Raw genomic sequence first — 25,155 nt, 5'->3', positions numbered from 1 at the left:
GCTCTGCTTTCAGAGGTCATGTGCTTTGCTTCATTATTTTCAGGTAAGGATTCATTTACTCCATTCCACAGAGGTCTCTACTTTTTAATTAAAACACGCCAAAAGAGGATATATCTCTCATTTCAGCCACAGTTAGACCCTTGCCAATAACACAAATAAGTCTGGGATTATATTCTTCCTGCACAGAAAAGGCTTAAAAGGGGATCTTATGCCCATTGATTCCATCCTTACCAATTATAAGTTTGACTTTAAAATTACATCAGTGTGTTTTTTTTTTAACTCCTATTTATTCACATTTAGCCACTGTTAATTAAATGTTGGAAGCTATGTCTCTGGGAGGTTAATTTTTAAGAGTTTTGAGCTCTTCCCTTTCCTGGTAGTTCTTAGAAATGTCCCAGGTCCTTATTGACTCAAAACAAGAGTCATCTGCTTGTAGTTTTAACAAGGCAATTGTAATACCCTCCAAATTTCTGGAAAAAAAAAATCCAGTTTCTCATGCTAGAATAACTGTGGGAGTTGGTCTATAGCTGCCAGAGGTTTTTCTGGCCAGGGAACTTCTCTTGCCAACTGTTTCTTCCTAGATATGTTTCTCTTTTATGTGTCATTAGCCAGAAAGTGGTAGATGGATCTCATATTCATCTCCTTTTGGACAAGGTAGCACACTTAAAGGAACAAGGAAGAAGCATGTCCTTATAGCTAGAAAACTTAATCACCAATAGCCTTGTGTTTTGAAGATTTCCAAAGAAGGAAATATTATTGGCTAACTTATGTTCTGTTTTGCCTAGGAGCTCTTACTGATTGGCTTACTCTTTGAGGTCTCTTTTAGCCGTCCACTTCTAGAATGTATAATTAAATGTTACTATATGATTTGCTGAGGGGATGAGCCAAGGATGAACAGTTAGTTTTATCATTATCACATATTTATTCATCTTTCCTGCCTATGATCTTTCTGCTATATCATCATCAACCTCATTTTGTCTTTTGCAATTTGGTTTCTTGACCTTCCTGATCCATTCAGTCATTGAATTATTTTTTGTGTACTGATTACATGCTAGTCACCGTGCTACATAGTGAGGATGTAAAGATTAAAAATATACTCCTGCAAGGGGCACCTGGCTGGCTGAGTTGGAAGAGCATGCAACTCTTGATCTTGGGGTTATGAGTTTGAGCCCCATGTTGGGTGTAGAGATTACTTGCATAAATAAGCAGATGAATGTAAAAAAATATACTCCTCTTGCAGTCCTCAAGGAACTCACTGTTTATTAGAGACATTGTAGCTTAGAAGTAGAATAGTAATAAATATCAGCTTATGAGGGTGCATATCAAATATGGTGAGACCATAGAAGGAGACCCTCTGCCTCTGAAGGATGGATGGGTATGGGCTTTTTAGCTAAACATGAGTGCGTTATGAGCCAAGAGAATAATATTTTTAAAAACCTGTAAATTTAAGCTATATTTTACAAATATAGTAGAAATATGAAAACCATGTGTAGTAATCTGAAAACAGTTGAGGGGCCTGGTATATTCATATTCCATATATGCTCAAAAGAAAATACTTTCTCCAGTTTTTGAATTTTATATGTTTCCATGAGGAGTTAACATGTTTTATATATGCCCATTAGGTCAAGCTTGTTATTTATGGGTTTCAAGGCATGCATTCTTACCAAATTTTGTCTGTTTGCCCTATCACTAGTTGAGAAGTGTGTTGAAATCTCTTACTATGATAATGTCTTTGTTAATTGCTCCCTGTAGTTCTATAAGTTTGGTTTTATATAATATGAGGCTATTACATTTAAATTTAGAATTGTTATATCTTGTTAGCAAACTAAAACGCCTCCCATTATATAATAGCCCTATGTATACCGAATAATGCTTTTCTTCTTTTTTGAAGATTTTATTTATCTATTTGAGAGAGAGAGAGCGAGCATGAGTTTTGGGGGTGGGGAGGGACAGAGGGAAAGGGAGAAGTAGACTCCCCACTGAGCAGGGAGCCGAACATGGGCTCCATCCCAGGACCTGGAGATCAGGACCTGAGCTGAAGGCAGATGCTTAACTGACTGAGCCACCCAGGTGCCCCAATGCTTTTTTTCTTAATGTCTGTTTTTCTGATATTATCACTGCGACCATAGCTTTGTTTTGATTAGTATATCTCTGTTATGTCTTTTTCTTTCTTTTTCTTTTTTTAAAGATTTTGTTCATTTATTTGAGAGAGAGAGACACAGCGAGAGAGTGAACACAAGCAGGGGGAGTGCAAGAGGGAGAAGCAGACCCCCACTGAGCAGGGAGCCCGATGCGGGACTTGATCCCAGGACCCTGGGACCATGACCTGAGCTGAAGGCAGACGCTTAACGACTGAGTCACCCAGGAGCCCCTGTTATGTCTTTTTCTATACTTATGTTCTAGGATGATTCTTATAATTATGTTGGTTGGATTTTTTTATCCAGTCCAAAAATCTGCTTTTTTGTGGGGGGGGGAATCTGTCTTTTAAATGGTAAGTTAAAAATTTAAATTTATTATGATTATTGTTGACTTATTTATATCCTCTTACTTTGTGCCTTATATTAATCATAACTTTTCCCTGATTTTTCCTTTTTTCTTAAAATTTTTTTGTTCTGCTTATTTTTCTTTTTATTGTTTCTTAAATTTTTTTAAAGTTTTGCTTATTTTTCTTTTTATTCCTTTCTTCTCTTTCCATTCCTTCTGTATTTATATACTCTGTTTCTGTTGTTTCAGTAGTTAAAAAAAATTATACTCTACATACTTAAGAAAGTATAAAGGTGGGTGCCTGGGTGCCTCAGTCGTTAAGTGTCTGCCTTTGGCTTGGGTCATGATCCCAGGGTTCTGGGATCGAGCCCCGCATTGGACTCCCTGCTCCATGGGGAGCCTGCTTTTCCCTCTTACACTCCCCCTGCTTGTGTTCTCTCTCTCACTGTATCTCTGTCAAATAAATAAAATCTTAAAAAAAAGAAAGTATAAAGGTAATTGATATTTTAACTCATTTGTGTGTAATTCAGAACCATGGGACTATTTCATTCTGAGGGGCAGAGGGAGAAGGAGAGAGAGAATCCTTAAGCAGACTTCTTGCTGAGTGACAAGCCAGATTCAGGCCTCAATCCCAGGCCCCTGAGATCATGACCTGAGCTGAAATCAAGAGTCAGACGCTTAACTGACTGAGCCACCCAGGTGCCCCGTTTTGTCTTAAAACATTCATAATAGTTACCTTATATTTTTCAGTTGATAATACACTATCTATTGTTTTTGCTTATGCATGTTTGTTGCCTTGTCTTATTAGTGATTTAAAAAATTTTTGAGCTCATATTTCTTTGAATTTAATCTACAGCATCACAGTTATAAACTCTGGACAAAGTTTAAAAACTATGTGAAGGTGTGAATGACCAAAAGCAGTAGAAACCTGGGGTAGGGTAGGTTGTCTACACTTGGAGGAAAAGAGTGTCGCTAGGGTGAGTTTTCCATTTTATGGCTTTTTTTTCCTGAGAACACCTCCAAAATGGTGCCAAATTGGTCTTGGTGGCCAAAACTTAGAAAGGAATGTCAATCTGATAGGAGTAAACATCTGGACCTGAACTTTGCCTCGTGAGTCACTTTTACCAGTGCCAATGATTTTCTAGCTCTTGGCAGATGATTGAGAACTGATAGTAGTCAAGGTCAACTCAGCATCACTAAATAATTGATCTCAACTGGTGGAGATGCTCATTCATATCCTGAGGAAGGCTTTTTGCAAATGCTTTTGACTTTTATGAAAACAGTAATAGGCAGACTAGGAGAAAATGCTGTACAAACTGACTTGGAACATTACTGGATTCCAAGAGGTCAAGGAGGCAGGGGAGAGAGGATCAAGGAAAGGAAGTTAGATGCAGAACTTCGGAAGATCCGAGAAGAAAAAGTGGGTTAGGGCTTGAAGCTTTCAAAATATATGGACAAATCCTCTCTGAAATCATAGTCAGGTACACGTTTCTCTTTGAAAGGCAACATGTAACTTAGTATCCCCCCATCTTCTCCCCCCTCTCTCCAGTTTCATCAGCATCTGTGCTCTGAAGATAATTGCTTCACAAAATGATGGCTTCTTGCAGTGATTTCTAAAAAGGTTAATATGTGCAAGACGTCATTGCCTTTGGAGTCCACATGATACCTTCCTTTTTAAAAGGTCTTTAAGTCACTCAGGCTAAGTGATAGCAATCATTGAAAAACTTAAACACAAGGCTTCATCCAGTTTTTTAGGGGTTTCCGTGCAGTAGTACTTCAACATTTAGTGTTGATGCTATAAGTTATATGTGATTTAAGTTGATTTTGTCTTTTTCATGGAAAAATAACTGTAGACATTTTAAAGACCTAAGAGCAAGCACAATTTCAACTTTGGAAGAAACCAGTTTTAGAAGTACTAGCAGCCACCAACCTGTGTATGACTGAAATACTTCAATATGGAATTAAGCATACTTTTAATATTTAAACTTAAAATATTTGTTAGTAAAAAATGTTACTGTAGTAAGAAATCTAAAAGGAGAAAATAAAAGAAGATACTGTTAAATTTTATTGGTTTAATTTTTAGAAACCACACATTTCTTTTTTTTTTTTTTAAGGAGAACATTAGCCTTTTTTTTTAGTTTTTTTTTAAAGATTTTATTTATTTATTTGAGAGAGAGAGAGCATAAGCAGGGGGAGCGGCAGGCAGAGGGAGAAGCAGGCTCCTCGATGAGCAAGGAGCCTGATGTGGGTCTTGATCCCAGAGCGCTGGGATCGTGACCTGAGCCAAAGGCAGACACTTAACCGACTGAGCCACCCAGGCGCCTGAAACCCCACATTTCAAATGGCAAACAAAAGTGAAATTAATTCTTCTTGTCCTTATAGACAGGCAAAGTAGGAATATAGCTATGAGTGAATTTGGTATGTTGCATCTGTTTTGCATTTATAAAGTAGAACACTTTTTGGCAGCAAGTTTTGGCAATGGTTATTTCTCTCTTTGCATGATTTGAATTGCTTATGGCTTTGTGCAGGGATTATGTTTGTGAGACCTATCAGTTATAAGGTATGAAATTGGACATCTGAGGAATTTCCTGTTCAGTTACTCTGAATTATGAGACAAATTAATAGGCATACAAACAAGAATCTATAGGCTTGAGGTTTGTTCCTTACTTGGGCAACTTGAGTCCTATAAGTACAAAATGTCCATATTACTAAATGGCAAGATCTTAAGATCTTTTGACACCACGTTCTAAGACAATGATGAGTGAACAGAACAAAATCACATACTTGTACTTTGCTTGGAATGATAAAATAATACATCAACTTAAAAACATTGATACTAAACAGTTAAACATTCACACTACACTGAAAATATTATGTCAGTTTGCTATTGAGGAATGATACCACAAGCCAGCTCTAATAACAAAATAGAAGAAATGAAAAAAACAAACAAAACAAAACAGAAAAAGAAGGAACTTGTGAGATCACAACTGCCCCATTTAAGAAATAAGGTACAGAGAGGTTAAAGGACAGCATAGATAGAGCTGTTTTTGTAGTGGCAGACCAAGGATTCAAACTTAGTTTGTTTGTTTTTTCTTCTGTTCTAGTGCTGCTTCTAAATGAAGGTGAAAGAGGGAGGTGAATAGGTGCCAGGGTTGTGGGGGCTGTGGGGTGGCAGGTGGTGGGGTTTTGTGGGGAGGATGGATAGTTTAGGTGAGCCGCCAGACGATTGCAGAATTTAAGAGAGAAATTTATATGGCCAGCAAAGTGAACCCAGATTTGGGGATAAAGTTATTTGTGGTCAAGTTCTGGAAGTACTTTTAGGGCAATTCCTTTTTTTTTTTTTTAAGGGATTTTATTTATTTATTTGTCAGAGAGCGAGCAAGAGCGGGAGAGTGAGGGAGCACAAGCTGGAGGAGTGGCAGGCAGAGGGAGAAGCAGACTCCCCGCTGAGCAGCGAGCCGGATGCGGGGCTGGATCCCAGGACCCTGAGATCATGACCTGAGCCGAAGGCAGACGCTTAAGGGACTGAGCCACCCAGGTGTCCTGAGGGCAATTTCATCATGCTTATGAACCTAGCCACAATCCTAACCCCCTTAGGGGGTACACGTTTTTGATAATATCCGTTGTGGATTCCCCACTTTCTCTTTTGTCCTAAATTCCTTTTGTTTAAATGTGCTTCAGAGTGGATTTCATTGGAAATGAACTATATCACTTAATGGTACAAGGATCAGATACACATGGTAGGCCAACATCAGGAAAATAATATACTTATTTTACAAAGTACTCAAACTAGAAATAGTTTCTTTTGTGGTTTCTGAAGGAAAAAGATAACGATTGTTAACTTTAAAAATAAAAGTTCTTTTTATCAGCAAAATTGGGTTTATTTGGGAATAACAGAGAATTGCAATTTGGGTCAAGCAGGCTGTGGCAAAACCATAGGCAAGTCCAACAAACAAAGGAGAGGACCATTATTTTATGGAGAAGGAGGAAGAAGTTGAGAGGGATGGTTTTGAAGGAAAGTCCATTGGAGAAAAGCATGAGTCCAGGGTGATGATAGTTTCTCAATGGCTGAGTTTCAAGGGTGGTTGATTTCTTATAGAAGATGCACTATATACATCTTTCCTTTTTGGGGCCTGTAACTGATGATTCTTCCTGTTGATGTTTTTTTCTTTGTTGGAGTCTGTAATTGACAGTTCTTCATGTAACTGACCTTGAGTGGTATGGCTTCCTCTTCCAATCTCCCCTTCTATCCTCCCTACTCCATTTTTGTAAGATTTCCCTTTATTCACATGATTAACATATTTCACCTACTATGTGACATTTTTCTTTGCAGTTGGTGGAATAATAAGGGACTAGAGATCAAAGGATAATTTGCTTTCTTTTGGAAATCTTTTAAAAAATCTGATAGCCATGTATTTTTATACAATAATTTGTTTATACTCCATGCATATTTCTAAAATAGCTACTATTTAGTTTTGCCAATTTATGCCTTCTATATCAACGGAATTATATAGCATTTACTAGTTTGGGACTTGCTTCTTTTAAGCTCAACTTTATGTCTTTGAGATTTTTTTATTGGGTTGAAAGGGGCTATATGAGTTATAGTTATTTAAAATAGGCTATCTTGGCCTCTTTCAGGATTTGATATTTTTGATAATTTTCTGAAACACATCTGGATGGGAAATGTTGTCCACCCCTTCCTTATATCTACTTTCAGGCAACTGTTTATTGGTTCCAGTTATTTTTACTGTTTCTATGACTTACCAAAAATAACATTATTGACTTATTCAGTGATTCAAAAAGACACCCATTCACTCAATAATTATTTAGCACCTTCCATGTTTGAGGCCTAATGCTTAAAGTTGGGCATATTATGGTGAGCAAAACAGAAATGACCTCTCTTGGGACTTATAATTTATAGCATTAGAGACCAATGTATAAAAAAATTATGATGGAGTGTGATAAGTTTTATTGATAGAGGATAGCCTAGAGTACTATGGGAATGCAGAACAGGTACTCCTGATCCATTTAAGGAAGGTGAGAGATTTTTAAAAAGATTTATTTATTTATTTGAGAGAGAAAGAGAGAGAGCGAGTACAGGAGGGTCAGAGGGAGAGAGAATCTCAAGATTCTCTCAAAATTCTCAGGAGAGAATCTTGGCAAGGAGCGTGGAGCCCCACGTGGGGCTCGATCTCATGACCCTGAGATCACGACCTGAACCAAAACCAAGAGTCCGATGCTTAACCGAATGTGCCATCTAGGCGCCCCTGGAGAGATTTTTAAAAAATACAGATTCTTGGTCTTGATCCCCAGAAATTTTGATTCTGTAGATCTGGACCAAAGAAACTTGTTGTTGTTGTTAGTATTATGGTAATGATTATTATTTTAACTCCCCACATGGTCTAGCCAATTAGCCAAGTTTAGAAAATACTGTGTATGAGTGATTAACATGGGCAGTAATCACGGCAGGGTCTCTTAATGAGCTAGCTAGGGATGGGATAAATGGTTTTTAGATAATTTCTGCCCATAGGCCAAAGGTTGAACTTTGTATTAATCCCTATTCAATTGCAAATTCTTGTCCTTAGGTCATAAAAGTTAACTGCTCCAGTGATGGGTGAGAGAGCCTGCCTGTACTGATGGCAGAACACAGGGAAAGGACCTGGGGTTGTTTAGCTATAAACCCATTGAGAGTCAGAGGTGGGCCTGACTGCCACGGAAGCTCCCATGACCTTAGGACACATAACTGTAAGCATTGTATCAGAAAGAAGGAGGCAAGAGCCCCCTGTGGAGGACTCGTTGGAGGGCCTATCTGGACTCATGCGGATAGTCTAGGATCATATTTAAGGGGGATGTTGACGCTTGGGGTGTATGAAAAGATGTTGAGCTCCCTGATAAATATCCATATGAGAAAGAATTGGAGAGAAATAGTCTTATTCATCCCAGAAAAAGAAAACTTAGTGTACATAGTTCCAGAGGAAAGAACTGGGACTAAAAAGAGAAAGTTATTTGGGAAGCAAGTCTCATTTTACTCACTGACTAATTTATTCATGTAACAGATATTTAATATTTACTATAAGTCATGCTCGAAGTTGCCAAAGATATAATAGTAAACAAGATGGATTCAGTTCCTGACTTCATGAAGCTGTAACTTACTGGAAGATCCAGACAATTAAGCAGGCAGTTTAATGAAAATGTGATAAGTGCAGTAATGGGAAACACAGGGTGCTATTTCCACTCCATATAAAACACCTCTCTGATATTCATGCTATCAGAGAGATGGTAAATGATGACTACTCTGACCTTGGAGGTATTCAAGAAGAGGCTGTGGGAGTAATGAAGACATTGTGCCAATAACTACTATTAAAATCCTGCTTAGCCTTTAGCATCAATGATGGTCTATGTCTTTGTAACAGACTCACACTCCTTGCTTTTTTCCCCCTTCCTATCCCGTCCTTCCTTTTCTTCCATTTTCATTTGCAATTATTTAAGTCTGTATGATGGAATGATTTTGTGATTTTCACAGATGTTTGTCTATAAAGAATAGGACCAATTCTTAGAACTGAAGTCATTCTTAGTTATTATGTTTTAATCTGGGCTATCATGTAATTGAGGAGAGGCATAAGTGTTTACATAAATGCACTGTGATCTGATTTATAGCTTCAGTTTTTCCCATTCCTCTTGATGATTAACCCATGCAGGTAGGGACTCTTAGTGGGCTTTATAGTGGGGGTCTGTATTTCAGGGGGATGGGTAGGCACAAAGAATGCGTAGAACATCAATGCTGCTTTTCATATAATTTTTATGTGTTCTAAAAAAGATTATGGTTGTTTTGATGGTTATATTTTGAATTCTTAACATGTCTTAAGTAATTAGAAGAGCTGACTTAATTTGTAGCACTTAAGAAAAATTAAGTATTATGTTGTGACATTCTCAGGACTCTCTGAGCCTTTCACATTCAGTGTTCTAGGCTGAAGCTGGACATTGTGGAGGTTTGGGTTTACTTTCTCTTGACCCAATTTGACTTCCTGTTTCTAAGAAAAACAGTTTTAAAGACTTTTAAAAGGAATATCTTACATGCTTGGCAACTCTTGTAAAACCACATGTTAGTAAACCAGTGTGAATGAAGTATATATGAAAAAAAATCAAAGAAAGAACCATATTGCTCGACCAAGTTAGCATTTTGTTTTGTGGAAATTGGACACCATAGAAAAATTTGGTGATTTAGGAAGTGTCTGCTTTTGGTAACCAGATAAATCAGGAACCAAAAGTTTCATTTTGATTTAGTTAGTTATCCTAATTCAAGGGGACATTTGATCACAAATTGGGGTTTACTCAGTGCTGAGTTGATGCGTACTAGTGATTCTGGTTATATGGGTTTTTGTTTGATTGTGTGTTTTTTTTGTTTGTTTTTTGCAACTTAGGCACCTCCTTTCAAATGAATTCATAAATTTAGAAGAAATTCACATGCATTCTCACAATATCCTGGAAAAAATCCAGTTATTCCTACCACTTAGCCAAAGAAGAAAATGAATATTAGTGAATAAGGTTTGGTAGTTAGATAATTCTCTTTGAACAGGAGGTTCATGTCTCCTGGCTCTCAGGTCAGAGATTGAGCTTCTCTCTTGGTATTGTCCCAGAAATTGGCTTCTAATGAATATTTTAATAGGAATTAAATATGTTTTTGTAACTATAAGGGTGATTTATTCATTTGATTAATATTCACTGAGTACCTAGTATGTGTCAGGCATTCTTCTAGAAGCAGACTGTATGGTAAGAAATAAGGCAGGCAAGTTCTTTGATTTTTTTTTTAATATTTTATTTATTTGAGAGAGACAGAGACAGAGTGAGAGAGAGAGGATGAGGAGAGGGGAGAGAGAGAAGCAGGCTCCCCGCTGAGCAGGGAGCCAGACGTGGGGCTCGATCTCAGGACCCTGAGATCATGACCTGAGCTGAAGGCAGATGCTTAACCAACTGAGCCACCCAGGCGCCCCACATTCCTTGACTTTTATTTATCTATTAAACACTTATTTAAAGGCTTACTATGTGCCAGAAACTATACTAGGTTCTTTAGAGATATTAGGTTATTTAATTGTCCTAGCAATGCTATAAGGTAGGTATCTTTATTATACAGGTGTAAAGAAGGAGGCTCAAAGTCATCCAGCTAGGAAGCGGCTGACCCAGGGTTTGAATGCAGGATTTCTCATTACCACCCATTTTATGGTCCTTCTGTGAGCCTGATCTCCTGAGCTCACACATTCCTTGTTAAAAAACAAACAAACAAACAAACAAAAAACCCCGCCGAACACACACACAGGAAAAAAATAAAGGAAAATCAAAACTATGTAATCTGACCACTGTTATTATTTTGGTGTCTGTGTTCCATTCCTTATATGTGTATGTTTAGAGGGTGTGTGGGTGTGTGTTTAAATATATATGATATCTTGTTGGTTTGTTACCACTTCTTTTCATAAACATATTATAAATATTTTGCAGGCCAGTACATTTTAAAAATAAACTTTTAAATAGCTTTACAATGTTCTATCATTTGTCTATATCATGATTTACCTAACCGGTTTCCTTCCACTTAACCAAAATTTTCAATTTGATAAACCCTGCTTTAATTAGTATCTTTATAACAAAATCTTTTTACAAATTTATGATTGTTAAAAAGTTTCTTAGTGAAAAATGGTATTCATACTCTTTGTAAATATTTATACAGTAGCCACAGGAAGTCTGTGCTTTATGAACATGACGAGGTTATCAATGTCAACATGCTTTGTCTTCCAGGTTAGTGGATGACAGATGTGTTGTGCACCCGGAGGCAGGAGACCTCGCCAACCCTCCCAAAAAATTCAGAGGTAAGAAATAAATATATATATTTTTTATTATGTGACAAGGGCATGAGATTATTTTTGTTTCTTAAAATAAGTCATGTTAAAACTTTATTCAGTGTGACACTTTCACGTATAAATATGTCCCCTGAAAAGTCTTTCAAAAATTTCTTCATTGTCTTTCTTCTTTTACACATTGAAGGATTTACAAGGAAAGAGTAATTTCAATTTTTCTTTTGCTGGACAATAGTCAGTCTCTTGAAGGGAAATCTTGATAATGAACTCTGAAAGGCTACTTTCCAAACCAATTAATACAGCCAAATATTTATTTATGTATTCCTGAGACAATTATACTATAAATGTTTGTGTTTCATTATCAGCTCTTTATCTTAAATCTCCAAGAGGGTAACAGTGATTTGTTCTCGTAGCTTTTAAAATGTCACTTTGGATGGCATGTAATAACGAATAATTGTCTTAGAACTCCTTTCTAAGTATAATTTTAGAGTTAGCTTGATAATATCAACTGAGACCTGGGCCATAATAGGAGACCGATTGTAACTGGACTGTTATGAAGGAAGGATTAATGGAATCTGCGAAGAAGCATAGACAAACTAAAATCAGCAATTAAAAGCTTGCTCAAATCAATTTCGTAGTTTGTGTGTACTTACAATAATAAAAATAATTTTAAAGCAGCATTCACTTTGAACACACTGTGGAAGCATTCCTTCTCATACTGGTGAAAAGCAGCTTTAATGTGGGATAAAATTCCAGAGAGAGAAAGTGGAAGGGATTCCCCAGAGTCCCAGACCCAAGTCAGGATGTGCTACTTCCTGCATTGGGGAAGAGAAGTGTTTCACATTCGGCAAATGTTTCCCTTGTTTCACTCCCTGTGACAGACACTTTTCCACCCAATTCTCATTATAAGAATATCATATATGTTTCATTTTCTCTATACTCAGAACCTTGCAGAGTGACAAGCCCAATAAATATTTTTTTGAGTTAGATCGGTCACTTTGAAGGAGAACTCCCATTTTTTCCTCCATGTGGAGAAATTAACATAAAACCGGCCGTGGGAGAGACACTGCCCATTAGAAGCACCCACGAAACTAGTCAGTAGGGACTCTCTCCTCACTCTGGGCAAGTGAGGTGTTCCCTCAACAGCCTTCACTGAGGACAGACTCACCATAAAACTGCCAGCAAGGAGAGTCAGCAGTGCGACTGATGAGTAAATAGTGCTGTGGCGCATTAAAGATAAAAAGACAAGTTTCCAAGGCAAACAGGGACAACAAATCTGTCTCTGTAACAGGAAAAAGCATGGGGTTCAGGTTTTGACCGTGCTGCTCACTGGCTGTGTCATTTTAAGTAGGTCGCCTAACCACTTTGAGCCTCAAAGGGCATTTGTCGTTGGCTGGTGAGAGCAAGGGTGGGTCATAACGAGAACAATGCCCCCCCCCCAGAGCTTTGTGAGGCTTGAAATCTTCCCAGAGAATAAAAGTGAAGTGTTTTAAATCATTATAGAAAAGACAGTTAACTTATCATCGAAAGACATAATGTATTTCCTTTTAACATATTTGACTCTGCTCTTATGTTGTACTTTCTTCGAGGACAGGATTCTACTTTTTCCTTGTTTTCCAGGCATTTGCCCATCCTAGACTTCCCAAAAGCTAGACATTAGATGCTTTTGGATGAGAGACCCAAACGTTCCCTGGGGTCACATGATAGAACTTGGTTCCCAGGGTCGCTCCACACATCACCGCCACGCGATTGGGTATTCTTACTCCTCTGGCGGTCAGGGGAGATTAATCTTTCAAAGATAACCTTCAGGGTTTGTGGCCACCTTTTCTTTCTTTTCCTCTTTCCCGGTGAAGCGAATTGTTTTAAAGCATGAAGATTATTTTAGTGTAATTGAGGGAGACCTGTAGTAACTCTCTGTACCCAGGAGGTAATTATATACAGATGCTTGGTGTCATGTTATTCAGCGGGCACTGGTTCAAAGTATGAATCACTCAGGTGCTCCGTCCTGCCCTTGGAAGGCTGGCTTTTCCAGTAATCTAATACTCTCCATCATTGTCCTTGCTAGTTTGCTCTGATTTTCTACCTCTAGTTGAAGACTAAACCATTTTTCTTATGCCATTCATCATCAGAGAAGGAGAGTCCTTTTTTTTCTTCTGGGGATTGAGGATTCCTTTTATCTTAAAGCTCTGACTCTTCTCTGATGATTCTTGGAACCCTGTCATGACAGAGTCCCAGCGGATAATGCCCTGAGATGGGCTTGCCTTGGTCTTCAGACTGCTCAGCAGCCATAAGTGTGCCTTCTTGTCCCAGATGCCTTGTCTTTTCACATAGCTTGTCCTTTTACAGCTCTTGCATCTCACCATTCTCTGCCTGCACGTATTCCCCCTGTGCCCTCTGGCTTTAAAAATCATCGTTCTTTTTCATAGACTGGCCTCCCAGCATTGCCACCCCTGCATTTCCAGACTCCTCGGCCAAGTTTCCAGAGCACCCTCCCTCATTGTTACTTTTTAGATAAGGTGAAGAAACAATAGCATATTGTGGTTCCGCTGCACCTCAGTTCCTCTTGCCTCAGCCATACAAATGATAGTCTCAAATTAATTTGAAAAGATTTTTGCTTTTCATAGTCTATTATTTGTCCGAGTGAACCATACAATTTTAGAGCTTCTAGGCAACTAAAAGTTAATCTAGTGCAACTCCCCCAGTTTTTGGAATGAGGAACCAGAGCTCCAAAAGTGTTAAAGTGATTCTCTCCAATACACACAACTATGCAGTGAAACATTCTTTTGACTGTGTCACATTGCCTCATGTATGAAAAGAGGAAACTGAGTTGTTTTTTTTTTTTAAGATTTTATTTATTTGAGAAAGAGAGAGAGAGAGCACAAGCAGGGGGAGCGGCAGGGGGAGAGGGAGAAGCAGGCTCCCTGAGCCTGCTGAGCAGGGAGCCCGATGCAGGGCTCGATCCCAGGACCCCGGGATCATGACCTGAGCCAAAGGCAGACGCTTAACTGACTGAGCCACCCAGGCTCCCTGAGGAAACTGAGTTTTAACAATAACTTCCCAAGGGCTATTTAAAATCTGATTGACAGTTATTTTTCAGTAGAAACCACATAGACTAATATTAACAGAAGCACAGTGGCTTTCTCTTGTCAGTGCATAATTCCTCTAATGGTCAAATACTGCCTATTTTCTTAAACTTTGGAATAAATTCAGATGTACAGAGGAGTTATAAAAGTAGTACAGAGGGTTCCTCTTCACCCAGTTGCCCCTTGTGTTAGCATCTTCCATAACCATGGTGCATTTGTCAAAACTAAGAAATTACCATTTGTACATTACTATTGACTAAGTTCCAGACTTCCTTTGGATTTCACCAGTTTTTTGACTACTCTCCCTTCCTCATTCCTGATCCCATCCAGGACCCCACGGGGCATTTAGTCATCCTGCTCCTTAGTCTAATCTGATCTCTGACATTTTCTCAGTCTTTCCATGTTTCATTACCTTGATATTCTTGAAGAATGCTGGCCAGGTATTTTGTAGAATGTCCCCTCATTTGGGGTCTGCCTGATGTTTTTCTCATGATTAGACTGGCGTTAAGTTTTTGAGAAGAATACTACTGAGGGGGGCACCTGGGGCTCGATCCCAGGACCCTGGGATCATGACCTGAGCCAAAGGCAGATGCTTAACCAACTGAGCGACCCAGGGGCTTGCTTCTCCCTTTGCCTCTCCCCCTGTTTGTGCTCTCTCTTTCTGTCAAATAAATAAAATCTTAAGAAAAAAGGAATACTACAGAGGTTCACTGCCCTTCTCCTTGCAGACATATCAGGGACACCTAATATCAACATGTTTTATTACTGGTTCTATTTTTGACATATAATTTAATCCTTTTCCCTCAGACTAACTTATAGCAGTTGTTTTTGTTGACCTTATATTCTTTCGGTTTTCCTTTTTTCCCACTAGTTCCTTTAGACACTTCATTCCCCACCTCCCTTGCCCTCTACTCTCTAGAAAGCTCTTCTCTGATGTGGATTTTTCCTGAAGTCTGCTCTATTGATATACCTACATTCTCTTTTAGGAGGAGAAGCTCTATGAATCCAGGCAAGAGAGGTTTGTGTGTCCCTTTATTATCATCAGTGTGATAAAACATAGAGGTTATAGAGAGCCCAGGAAGCCATCCCTCCAGAGGGACTGAGGGAAGAGAAGATAGCCCCTTCTTCTGATTGCTTAGATACTCCTCAGGGTTGGCCCATTTGGTCTTGAAATTTCCAACTCTGAGATTCTGTGGTCATTTGACATGTGACTATTTCATAATCTACCATGCCTATCAAGTGGACACATCTGGCAAGCAAATAGTCATCCCCAAGCAGTAAGTCATAATGTTTCCAGAATTAGAATGAAAACAGAGACATCTTCTGCTCTGTGGTGCAATACTAATGTAGGTAGTGAAAATCAGGGTCTTGGGAGAAGACTGATGAGATTATTTCTTCAATTCAGTTCCTTCTCTTCATATAATTCAGGGAAGTTGCTCTGAAGGCTGGGACTCTCACCTTTTGCCTCCAGTCATGGAGGTTACACACGCAGGGGCACAAGTGAGAAAGCTATCTTGCTACATAGTAGCTTTGAGTTTTTATGTAGTTGACCACCTCAGTCTTGTCTAACACAGTGATTCTCCAGTATGAGCCAATTATAAATACCTCCTCCACCAGTTTAACTGTTGCTGTGCTGAATTTCTAAAGATTTGGGGTTAGTTTAGTTTTTTGATGAGGGCTGAAATAAGTTCAGATTTGAAATAACTAACGTTTATTGAGCACTTAATACATGCTACCCTGTGCTTGGGGCTTCCTATGCATTATTATGTGGTAATCACAATAACCCTATAAAGTTGGGGGGTGCCTGGGTGGCTCAGTTGTTAAGCGTCTGCCTGTGGCTTAGGTCATGATCCCAGGGTCCTGGGATTGAGCCCTGCATTGGGCTCCCTGCTCAGCGGGAAGCCTGCTTCTCCCTCTCCCACTCCCCCTTCTTGTGTTCCCTCTCTCGCTCGGTCTCTGTCTGTTAAATAAATAAATAAAATCTTAAAAAAAATAACCCTACGAAGTGGAAATTGTTGCTAGTCCCAATTTTGCAGTGACAGAGTTAAGTATAAAGAAGTTATGTAGCCATCTTCAGGTGACTGACTCCAGAGCTGTTTGTTTTTAATCACTCTACCATACTTTTATTGAATTATCCCCTCCTATAAGTTTTACTTAGTGGTTCTGTACACCCACAAAGATTAAATCTAATCCCTCTTCCACACAACAGCCCTTTGAAGTATTGTTTAGAATGATCACATTTCTGCAGATCTTTCCTTCTACAGGCTTACTTTTTTTAAAAGTCTTTCACTTGTGGCCATTCACAAATTCTTCACAGTGATTTCTCTGGTTTTCATTATACTGTCTTGTTTGTTTTCTAGTTAAGGCTCCTGTTTGTCAATGTAATTCTTAGAGGTGTAGAAAGAAGAGAACATAGTACATTTGGGTGCAGTATGATGAGAATTTTCCTCTTTTTGGGATCCTATGCTTGCGGCCCAAGAGTCCTGGGCAGGACTCCCTAACTCACCTCCAGCTGTTAGTCAACCCAGACTCCTGATGCTTTTCATTTGCATCCCTGAATCCTCATGTTCCTCCTCCTGTGCTGTATAATTGGTACATTAGAACCAAGTAGGGAATCTGTTACATTTCATTTTATTAGCATTGACTGGCTTATTATTCTAGCCTGCCACTCACTCTGTCTCTCACTCTAGCTCTCTCTCTCTCAGATCTTAACTCTTATCCAAATTATTTATTCAAATTCCCAGGCTTACAACACCTTGAAATTTGTTAAGTTGGTGAAAGGTAGATGTGTGATCCTCTGAATCCATGTGTTATTCCAGTGTTACTGAATATCTCTGAGGAGAAATAGAGTGTGATTGTGTTAGAGTCTCTACAAATCAGACTTTGGAAGACATGGGAGGTGGTCTCCGGAAGCACGGATGAAGAAGTGGGGGAGAGTGAGACTAGGGAAAGAAAAGGCAACAAATTGTCCATTACTGTCCATCACTGTGGCAACTGGAACTCAGTGCTGCTGGGGCCCTCTGAGACTCCATGAGGACCATGCCTCAGAATCTCCTGCCCAAGGACAGAAAAGCTGGGGCCAACTTCCATCCTCTGTGGGTTACGTGTTGTCCCTAAAAGGGCATTATCACTCTCTTCCACAACATACTTTTGGGCTACTCCTGCTTGTAGCTGAGTCAGTTCTCCAAGAGTCAGGGAAAGCTTTCATGAAGAGAAGAGAGATGGCGGGGGGGAGCGCCTGGGTGGCTCAGTTGGTTAAGCGTCTGCCTTCGGCTCAGGTCGTGATCCCAGGGTCCTGGGATCGAGTCCCACATCGGGCTCCCTATTCAGAAGGAAGCCTGCTTCTCCCTCTCCCACTCCCCCTGCTTGTGTTCCCGCTCTTGCTGTCTCTCTCTCTGTCAAATAAATAAATAAAATCTTAAAAAAAAAAAAAAAAGAGAAGAGAGATGGGGGAATTGGAGGTTGGAGGCTGTTAGCATGCTGGAAACTGTCCACTGTAGTTGTCAGTGAACTTGGGCCTGAAGACATAGTCACATTACTTGTGCATGCTCAGAAGTTTCACCCGTTTCTTTATTTGAAAGACCCGCAGTTAGGCTATAAACTGTATGAGGGTAAAGACTGTGATAGCCTTGCCTTCTGGGGAATTACCAAGATCAAGAACAGTGCTTTGCATATTGTTGGTGCTGAATTAATTTTTGTTGAATGAATGAAATTCTAGAAAAAATTGTAATTCTTTTTTTATTATGTTAATCACCATACATTACATCATTAATTTTTGGTGTAGTGTTCCATGATTCAGTGTTTGCGTATAACACCCAGTGCTCCATGCAGTACGTGCCCTCTTTAATACCCATCACCAGGATAACCCATCCCCCACCCCCTCCCCTCTAGAACCCTCAGTTTGTTTTTCAGAGTCCATAGTCTCTCATGGTTCCTCTCCCCCTCCCGATTTCCCCCCCTTCATTCTTCCCCTCCTGCTATCTTCTTCTTCTTCTTCTTTTTTTTAAAAATATGATGTATTATTTGTTTCAGAGGTACAGGTCTGTGATTCAACAGTCTTTCTTAAAGGCGATATAATTTCAGGTCTGTTGTCAGATACTTTTTTGGGGTCTTAACACCACCCAGCATGTAACAAAGTTGCTGGTTGATTAGTTTTATAATAAAGCAATGTGTAGACCTGTTATTTTGTTATAGTCTTAAAATCTAGTCCTCTAGATTTAAGTTCATTGGTGTCAAGGGTGCATTCTAACATATTAATCTGTAGGGTGAATAGTGGAAGATGAAAACGTCTACATGTATCAAGTGGAGTTTTTTTAGGTTATAGCATTTTGTAGTTTCCTACAAAGAAGTCTAGAAAATTCCAATGGATTTCCAAGCCAAAAATTACATTGTTTATACAAAAAAAATCTTTAAAATCTCCAGTTGAATGTTACTGCTGCACTGATCCTGTGTATTTGTGGTAGGTCATCATAGTAAGAACCTTCTATAGCTAAGTCCATGTTATTAAACTCTAAGAAGCAGTGGAAACTGGATAATAAGTTTACTCTTCTCAGTGAGGTTTCAGAGAAGGACCAAAGGATGAAATGAAAATAGATTGCTTTTCCTCTTTGCTTCTTCTGTTGGAGCTGGTCAGGATTGTAAAAGTGCTTGCACTGTAAGATGCATCAGTCTGTATTGGAGGAAGTTGCTGTGGTTCTGAATGGTCAAATAGGATGACTTTGGAAGTCTCACGAATTGCTATTTAGGGCAGCAATCGCACAATTAATTTTGTATCTAAAATGTATATGGCACATGGACTTTGATTTGTGGCTCTAAGCTGTGAAGTTTAGTTCTCTCCTTTAAGAGTAAGAAGTGACAGGCAGAAAATGAACACTTGTGATGTGCGTGTTTCATGGCGTTAGGACAGCAGTGACTCCCCCACTTTCTAATCATCTCTCCAGGGTCCAATTTTCCTGTGCTGCTAGCCCTTGTGTAAAAGTCTCCCTTCCAGTATTGAGTATGAAGTTGGTTATGTGTCTACATTCCTTGTAAATATCGAGTAAATACCCTTTGTGAGAATTTTAATAACCAAGACTACTCTTTCTGAGACAGAAAGTTCTAAATGTTGAATTTCTTAACTTTGAGTGCTTATGTTGGCCTTTATCCATGTTCTTTGTTTAATTCTGAATAGCCCCATTTTACAAATGTGGAAACTACACTTTAGAGAAGTAAAGTAACATGTTTAAGTTCACACAGCTACGAACTAGGAGGTGAGGCAAGTTTGTTTCAAGCTGGTGTTCTTCAACATTATCAGGTCTTGGGATACTTTTATTTATTTATTTATTTAAAAAAATTTTTTTTAAAGATTTTATTTATTAATCTGACAGAGACACAGCGAGAGCGGGAACACAAGCAGGGGGAGTGGGAGAGGGAGAAGCAGGCCTCCCACAGAGCAGAGAGCCTGATGTGGGGCTCGATCCCAGGACCCTGGGATCATGACCTGAGCCGAAGGCAGACGCTCAACAACTGAGCCACCCAGGCGCCCCTCTTGGGATACTTTTAGTAGAGATTTATTCAATATCCATTGTGTGCAATGCAGTATGTGAACTTGTTGGTATGGTTCAAACGAGTCAGAAATGAATGCTGCTCTCAAGGAATTTATAATCTAATGAGGGAGATAAGATGTGTATAGAAACAATTACAGCACAAGGTGGAAGCGATAAAGACTAAATAGAAAGGTGTGGTGAAGGTATTGTAGGAGGATGGAGATTTTAATTCCTGTTTTGAGAGATGAAGAAAGCTTCTTAATAAAGATAGCATTTGACCTGTAGCTTAAAAAATTTGTACCCACAGGGAAGGGAGATCTAAGTTTTTCAGGATGAGGATGAACCTTTTCATAAAAGTAGTTCCTAGGGTAATAGTTAGTATGCAAAGCTGAACTGCATCTTTTTTTCAAACAATGACAGAACGCTTGGCATTCTTTCAAGTATAATGCGGAGATGAAAGCACTCAGTCATTTACCCCAATACATTTGGTCTTCTAGGAGGTAGACAAGTTAGCCAATGATACTGAAATGTGACCAAGCCTACTCTCCTGCTACCATTGCAGATGTCACATTTATTTAGTTTTCACTATAGGTCAGGTAATGCTTCATATTCTGTTAATCCATGTGATCCTTGCATAACCCTAAGAGGTATGTATTATTACTGACACAGTATATCTGCATGAATTAGATAGGTGCTACACCAGAAATAAAACAAGCACCACCACCATGGCTTATATAAGATAGAAGTTATTTCTCTCTCATTTCATAGTTCCTAGGTGAGTGGATCAGAACCATCTTGGCAACCCTACCATCCTCAACACATGGCTCCCAAATTTGTTCCATTTATCAGCATTTCCCAGTTAGTGGAAAGGGGGGAGGGGCACCTGGGTGGCTCAGTTGGTTAAGCATCTGCCTTCAGCTCAGGTTGGGATCTTAGCATCCTGGGATCGAGCCCCACATCGGGCTCCCTGCTCAGTGGGGAGTCTGCTTTTCCCTCTCCCTCTGCCTCTGCCTCTGTTGCTCTCCTTGCTCATTTTCTCTCTCACTCTGTCTCTCAAATAAATAAGATCTTAAAAAAAAAGAAAGGGGATAAAAGGAATTCAGGGCAAGTAGATTTTTCTTTCAGGAACATCTGGAACCTCATATATCACTCCCACTCACATTTCATTGTCACATGGCATATTGGGTCAAACGGTGGCCCCCAAAGGTAAGTCCATGTCCTAATACCTGGATCCTGTGAATGTTATCTTATTAGTGAGGAAAAAAGAGTCTTTGCAAATATAATTACGTTAAGAATCTTGAGATGAGATCATCTTGGATTACCCAGGTGGGCTCCATATCCAATGACAAGTGTCCATGTAAGAGACAGAAGAAGAGAAGACACAGAGGAGAAGGCCATGCAAAGACAGACACAGAGCATGCAGTTATGTTGCCACAGGCCAAGGAGGACCTGGGGCCACCGGAAGCTGGAAGAGACAAGAGAGGATTGTTTCCTAGATCCCTCAGAGGGAACATGGCTCTGTCGACACCTTGACTTTGGACTTATGACCTTCAGAGCGACAGGAGAATACATTTCTGTTGTTTTTTTAGCCATCAAGTTTGTAGCCATTTAGTATGGCAGCCACAGGAAACAAATATATTCGGCCACATTTTGCTGTAAGGAAGCTGAGGAATGTGGTGGTTAGTGGGCTGGCTATGTGCCTACCTAATAGGAGTTCTGTTACCGAAAGGAAGAAGAGAATGGATATTGGGGGTGAGGGGTAACATTCTCTGGCACATCCCATTTTATAGCTGAGGAAATTGAGATTGGAGAAGTTAAGTAACTTGCTCAAGGTTATACAATGAAAAGGAAGCAAAGCTTTGATTGAAATCCAGACCCTTAACCATTAACTGTACTGCTTTTAAGCCCAAGGGGCTTTGGAAGCACAGAGAAGAGGACTGTAATTTGTTTAGGAATTCAGAAGAATGGAGGTGAGCTGGAGCTGTGGAAGAAGGAGCGGTTGTTAACCAGATGGAATGGAGGGGGTGCAGGAGAAAGAAGCATTTCTGGCTGAGGTGCAGAGGAGTGCAGTGGCATGACCCATGTGTGTTTGTGACTTTTAAGAATGTTTAAAGCTTAGGAGAATGTGGAAGAGTGGCAGAGACGAGCTTGGAGGAGGGTCAGATGCCTCATGGCCTTGTATGCTGCACTGAGGCATTTGCTATTTATGTTAAGACAGTGGAGGACTATTAAAGAATTTTAAGCTGGTCTGAGACATGATCAGAATTGAAATTTTGAAAGACTGTTTTCTTGCATGGAGAGGTTGGAAATATAGGATGGGATATCAACTAGGAGACTATTAAAAATAGTCTAGAAAATTTGGTAATGGAATAAGCTAGCAGCTATGGATGGTGAGAAGGGGATGTATTTGACCATATTAGGGCTAGATGACTAATTGTATGTAGAAGTGGGGTGGGAGGTGGAGGTGAGGGGAGCGTGTGTCCCAGAATTCTCCCAGGTTTCAGATTTAGGCAATGTAGTAGATGGTAGTAGCATGTATTGAAATATGGAATACAAAAGAAACTACTTGATAGGGGAAGGTAATTATATCAGCTCTTTCTATCTTACTATCTGGCAAAACACCCCCATACTGAGTGGCTCACTTAGCATCCATTTGTTTAATTCATGAATCTGTGGTTCGTTGGCTGATTCTTTTGTTCTGAGCTGGCCTGGCTGATTTCTGCTGAACTTGCTCATGTATCTTTGGGTATTTTGCAGCAGGATGGTCTAGGATGCTTTCACTCACATATCTGCCAGTGGATAGGTTGTTGATGGGGGTGGCTGGGCCATGTGTCTCTTATTGCCTGGCAGGCTAGCTCAGATTCTTCACATTAGGATAGTATGACACCAGCAAGAAAGGGAAAACACCAGTGCCCATCACTGTTCAAACCTCTGCTTGTGTCACATTAGTAAATGTTCAGATGCAAAGAATGGAGACATTGGCTGGACCTTTTGACAGGCGGAGCTGCAAAGTCACTAGAAACAGGACATGTATACAGGGACGGGAAGAATTTATGGACCTTTTTGCAGTTTACCACAGTAATGAAGTTGGTTCTGGCATCCTTTCTGCCAGAGAGGTAGATTTAGAAGATTGCTGGATATATTGACCTGGAGACTCAGAAATCTAGATGGAAAAATAGAGATTTGAAATTAATTACAATGTGGATTGACTTTAAAGCTGAGAGTGAGAAGAAAAGAGTACCCTAATTGGAATCCCGGGGAATATCAACATTTAAGGTGCCAGAAGAAAACATCACAGTATCTCTTGACACAGGACCAGAGCATGGGGACCCAGCTAGATGGGATGGCAGGCACAGGGGGCCTTCCTAAAGGAAAGGATCAGAAATATTCACAAAGGAAACGAACCATGTTCACTGAGAAACAACTGGCAGATTTGGAATTCTTGTTCAGCAAGAACCCATACCCCGCTCCCAGTCGTCAGAAAGAAATGGCCTTGAAACTGGAGATACATCCTACCATACTGCAGGTTTGGTTCAAGAACCACAGAACAAAAGTTAAGAAAGCCAAACAACAGCAATTAGCTGGGGTGGAAGTCAAGACCAGCTCTTCCAAGAGACACACGGATGCCACTCCAGGAACCCCCCATGGTACCTACCCTGCTTCCCTAGTTTATACAGCTCACCCCATACCTTCCTCCCAACTCAGCATATGCTCCAATTTTAAGGCTCTCCCAGACCATCTTTTGGCCACAAAATAGTCCATTTCAGCTCCTGCTGAGATCCTAACATCTACTCGCTATGTCCCATTATGGAATCCCAAATTCTTTCCACAAGCTTCACTGCTAATTCTTTGGGTTCTTCATCTCCACAAAGAACTTAGTGAGCAAAGCCAGACACAAAAGGTCACCTACTGTAACGATTCGCAATGATTCCAGACCAGAGACAGAGTCGAGATCTACGAAACATGGAGGCTTTTCAGAAACGGGCTTCATAAAAAGAAAAGAAGACCCACAAGTGCCTGTGGGGTGGAATTGAGTGGCAAGAGTCCCTCAACAAACTATTGCAATGGTGATGTTTCATGTTGTAATTCGGATGGCAGGAACCTGCATGTATAAATTCATCCAAAGACACAGAACTGTAATATTGTATAACATACACCACAAAAAAACAATCACGTGATAGGACGGAAGTCAGCTAATGCTACGGCAGTAACCATTTTGCAATATATAAATGTATCAAATCAATACATCATACACCTTACACTTGTGTCTCAGTAAAGCTGGAGACAATTTTTTTTAAAGATTTTTTATTTATTTATTCATGAGACACAGAGAGAGAGAGAGAGAGAGAGAGAGAGGCAGAGGGAGAGGCGGGCTCCCAAGGAGCTGGGAGCCCGATGCGGGACTCGATCCCAGGACCCTGGGATCATGACCTGAGCCGAAGGCAGACACCCAACCATCTGAGCCACCCAGGCACCCTGGAGACAATTTTTAAATTATATCTCAATAAATATATACAGTGAGACTACTAAAAAAAGAAAAAAAAAATCACAGTATCAAGAGCCACCATGAAGTACGACTACAAAAATGGTTGAAATTTAAAAAAGGGGCGCCTGGGTGGCTTAATTGTTAAGCGTCTGCCTTTGGCTCAGGTCATGATCCCAGGGTCCTGGGATCGAGCCCCACATTGGGCTCCCTGCTCAGCGGGAAGCCTGCTTCTCCATCTCCCACTCCCTCTGCTTGTGTTCCTTCTGTCGATTTGTCTCTCTCTGTCAAATAAATAAATAAAATCTTTAAAAAAAATACTGAAAATACCAAGTGTTGGCAAGGATGCAGGTCAGCTAGGACTCTCATACATCGCTGGGGGTGTATAAGATTCTATAGCCGTTTTGGAAAAGAGTTTAGTACTTTCTTATAAAGTTAAATATGCACATGCTATATGACCCCCAAATTTCACTCTTGGATATTAACTAAAAGCAGTGAAAAATTAAGTTCACACAAAGATTTGTACATGAATGTTTATAGCAAAAACTGGAAACAATCAAAATCTCAACTGGTCAATGGATAACCAATACATGCAGTGGTATATCCATATAATGGAACATTACTCAATAGTAACAAGAAATGAAGGCTTGATATACCCAACAACACAAATGAATCTCAAAAGTGTTATCTAAGTGAAAGAAGCCAGTCTCAAAGGACTATGTAATGTATATTGC

General features: G+C 39.8%; 1 protein-coding gene and 1 pseudogene across 1 annotated transcript in view; both read left to right on the top strand.

The window, feature by feature from the left end:
• Positions 1-25,155, top strand: part of ITPR2 (inositol 1,4,5-trisphosphate receptor type 2) — a 499,992-nt gene that overhangs the window by 24,007 nt on the left and 450,830 nt on the right. Inside the window, exon 2 of the mRNA XM_028113213.2 lies at positions 11,272-11,342. Coding sequence (XP_027969014.1) covers positions 11,272-11,342 — 71 coding nt within the window. The remainder of the gene's footprint in view (positions 1-11,271; positions 11,343-25,155) is intronic.
• Positions 23,083-23,817, top strand: LOC148163724 (divergent paired-related homeobox pseudogene; annotated as a pseudogene).

Source organism: Eumetopias jubatus, unplaced genomic scaffold, assembly GCF_037043125.1.
Source record: "Eumetopias jubatus isolate StellerSeaLion01/CBP00866 unplaced genomic scaffold, mEumJub1_p1.0 scaffold_8, whole genome shotgun sequence".
In the NCBI taxonomy this organism is placed as follows: Eukaryota; Metazoa; Chordata; class Mammalia; order Carnivora; family Otariidae; genus Eumetopias; species Eumetopias jubatus.
The sequence above is the reverse complement of the archived record's forward strand: the minus strand, read 5'-3'. Positions and strand labels throughout refer to the sequence as shown.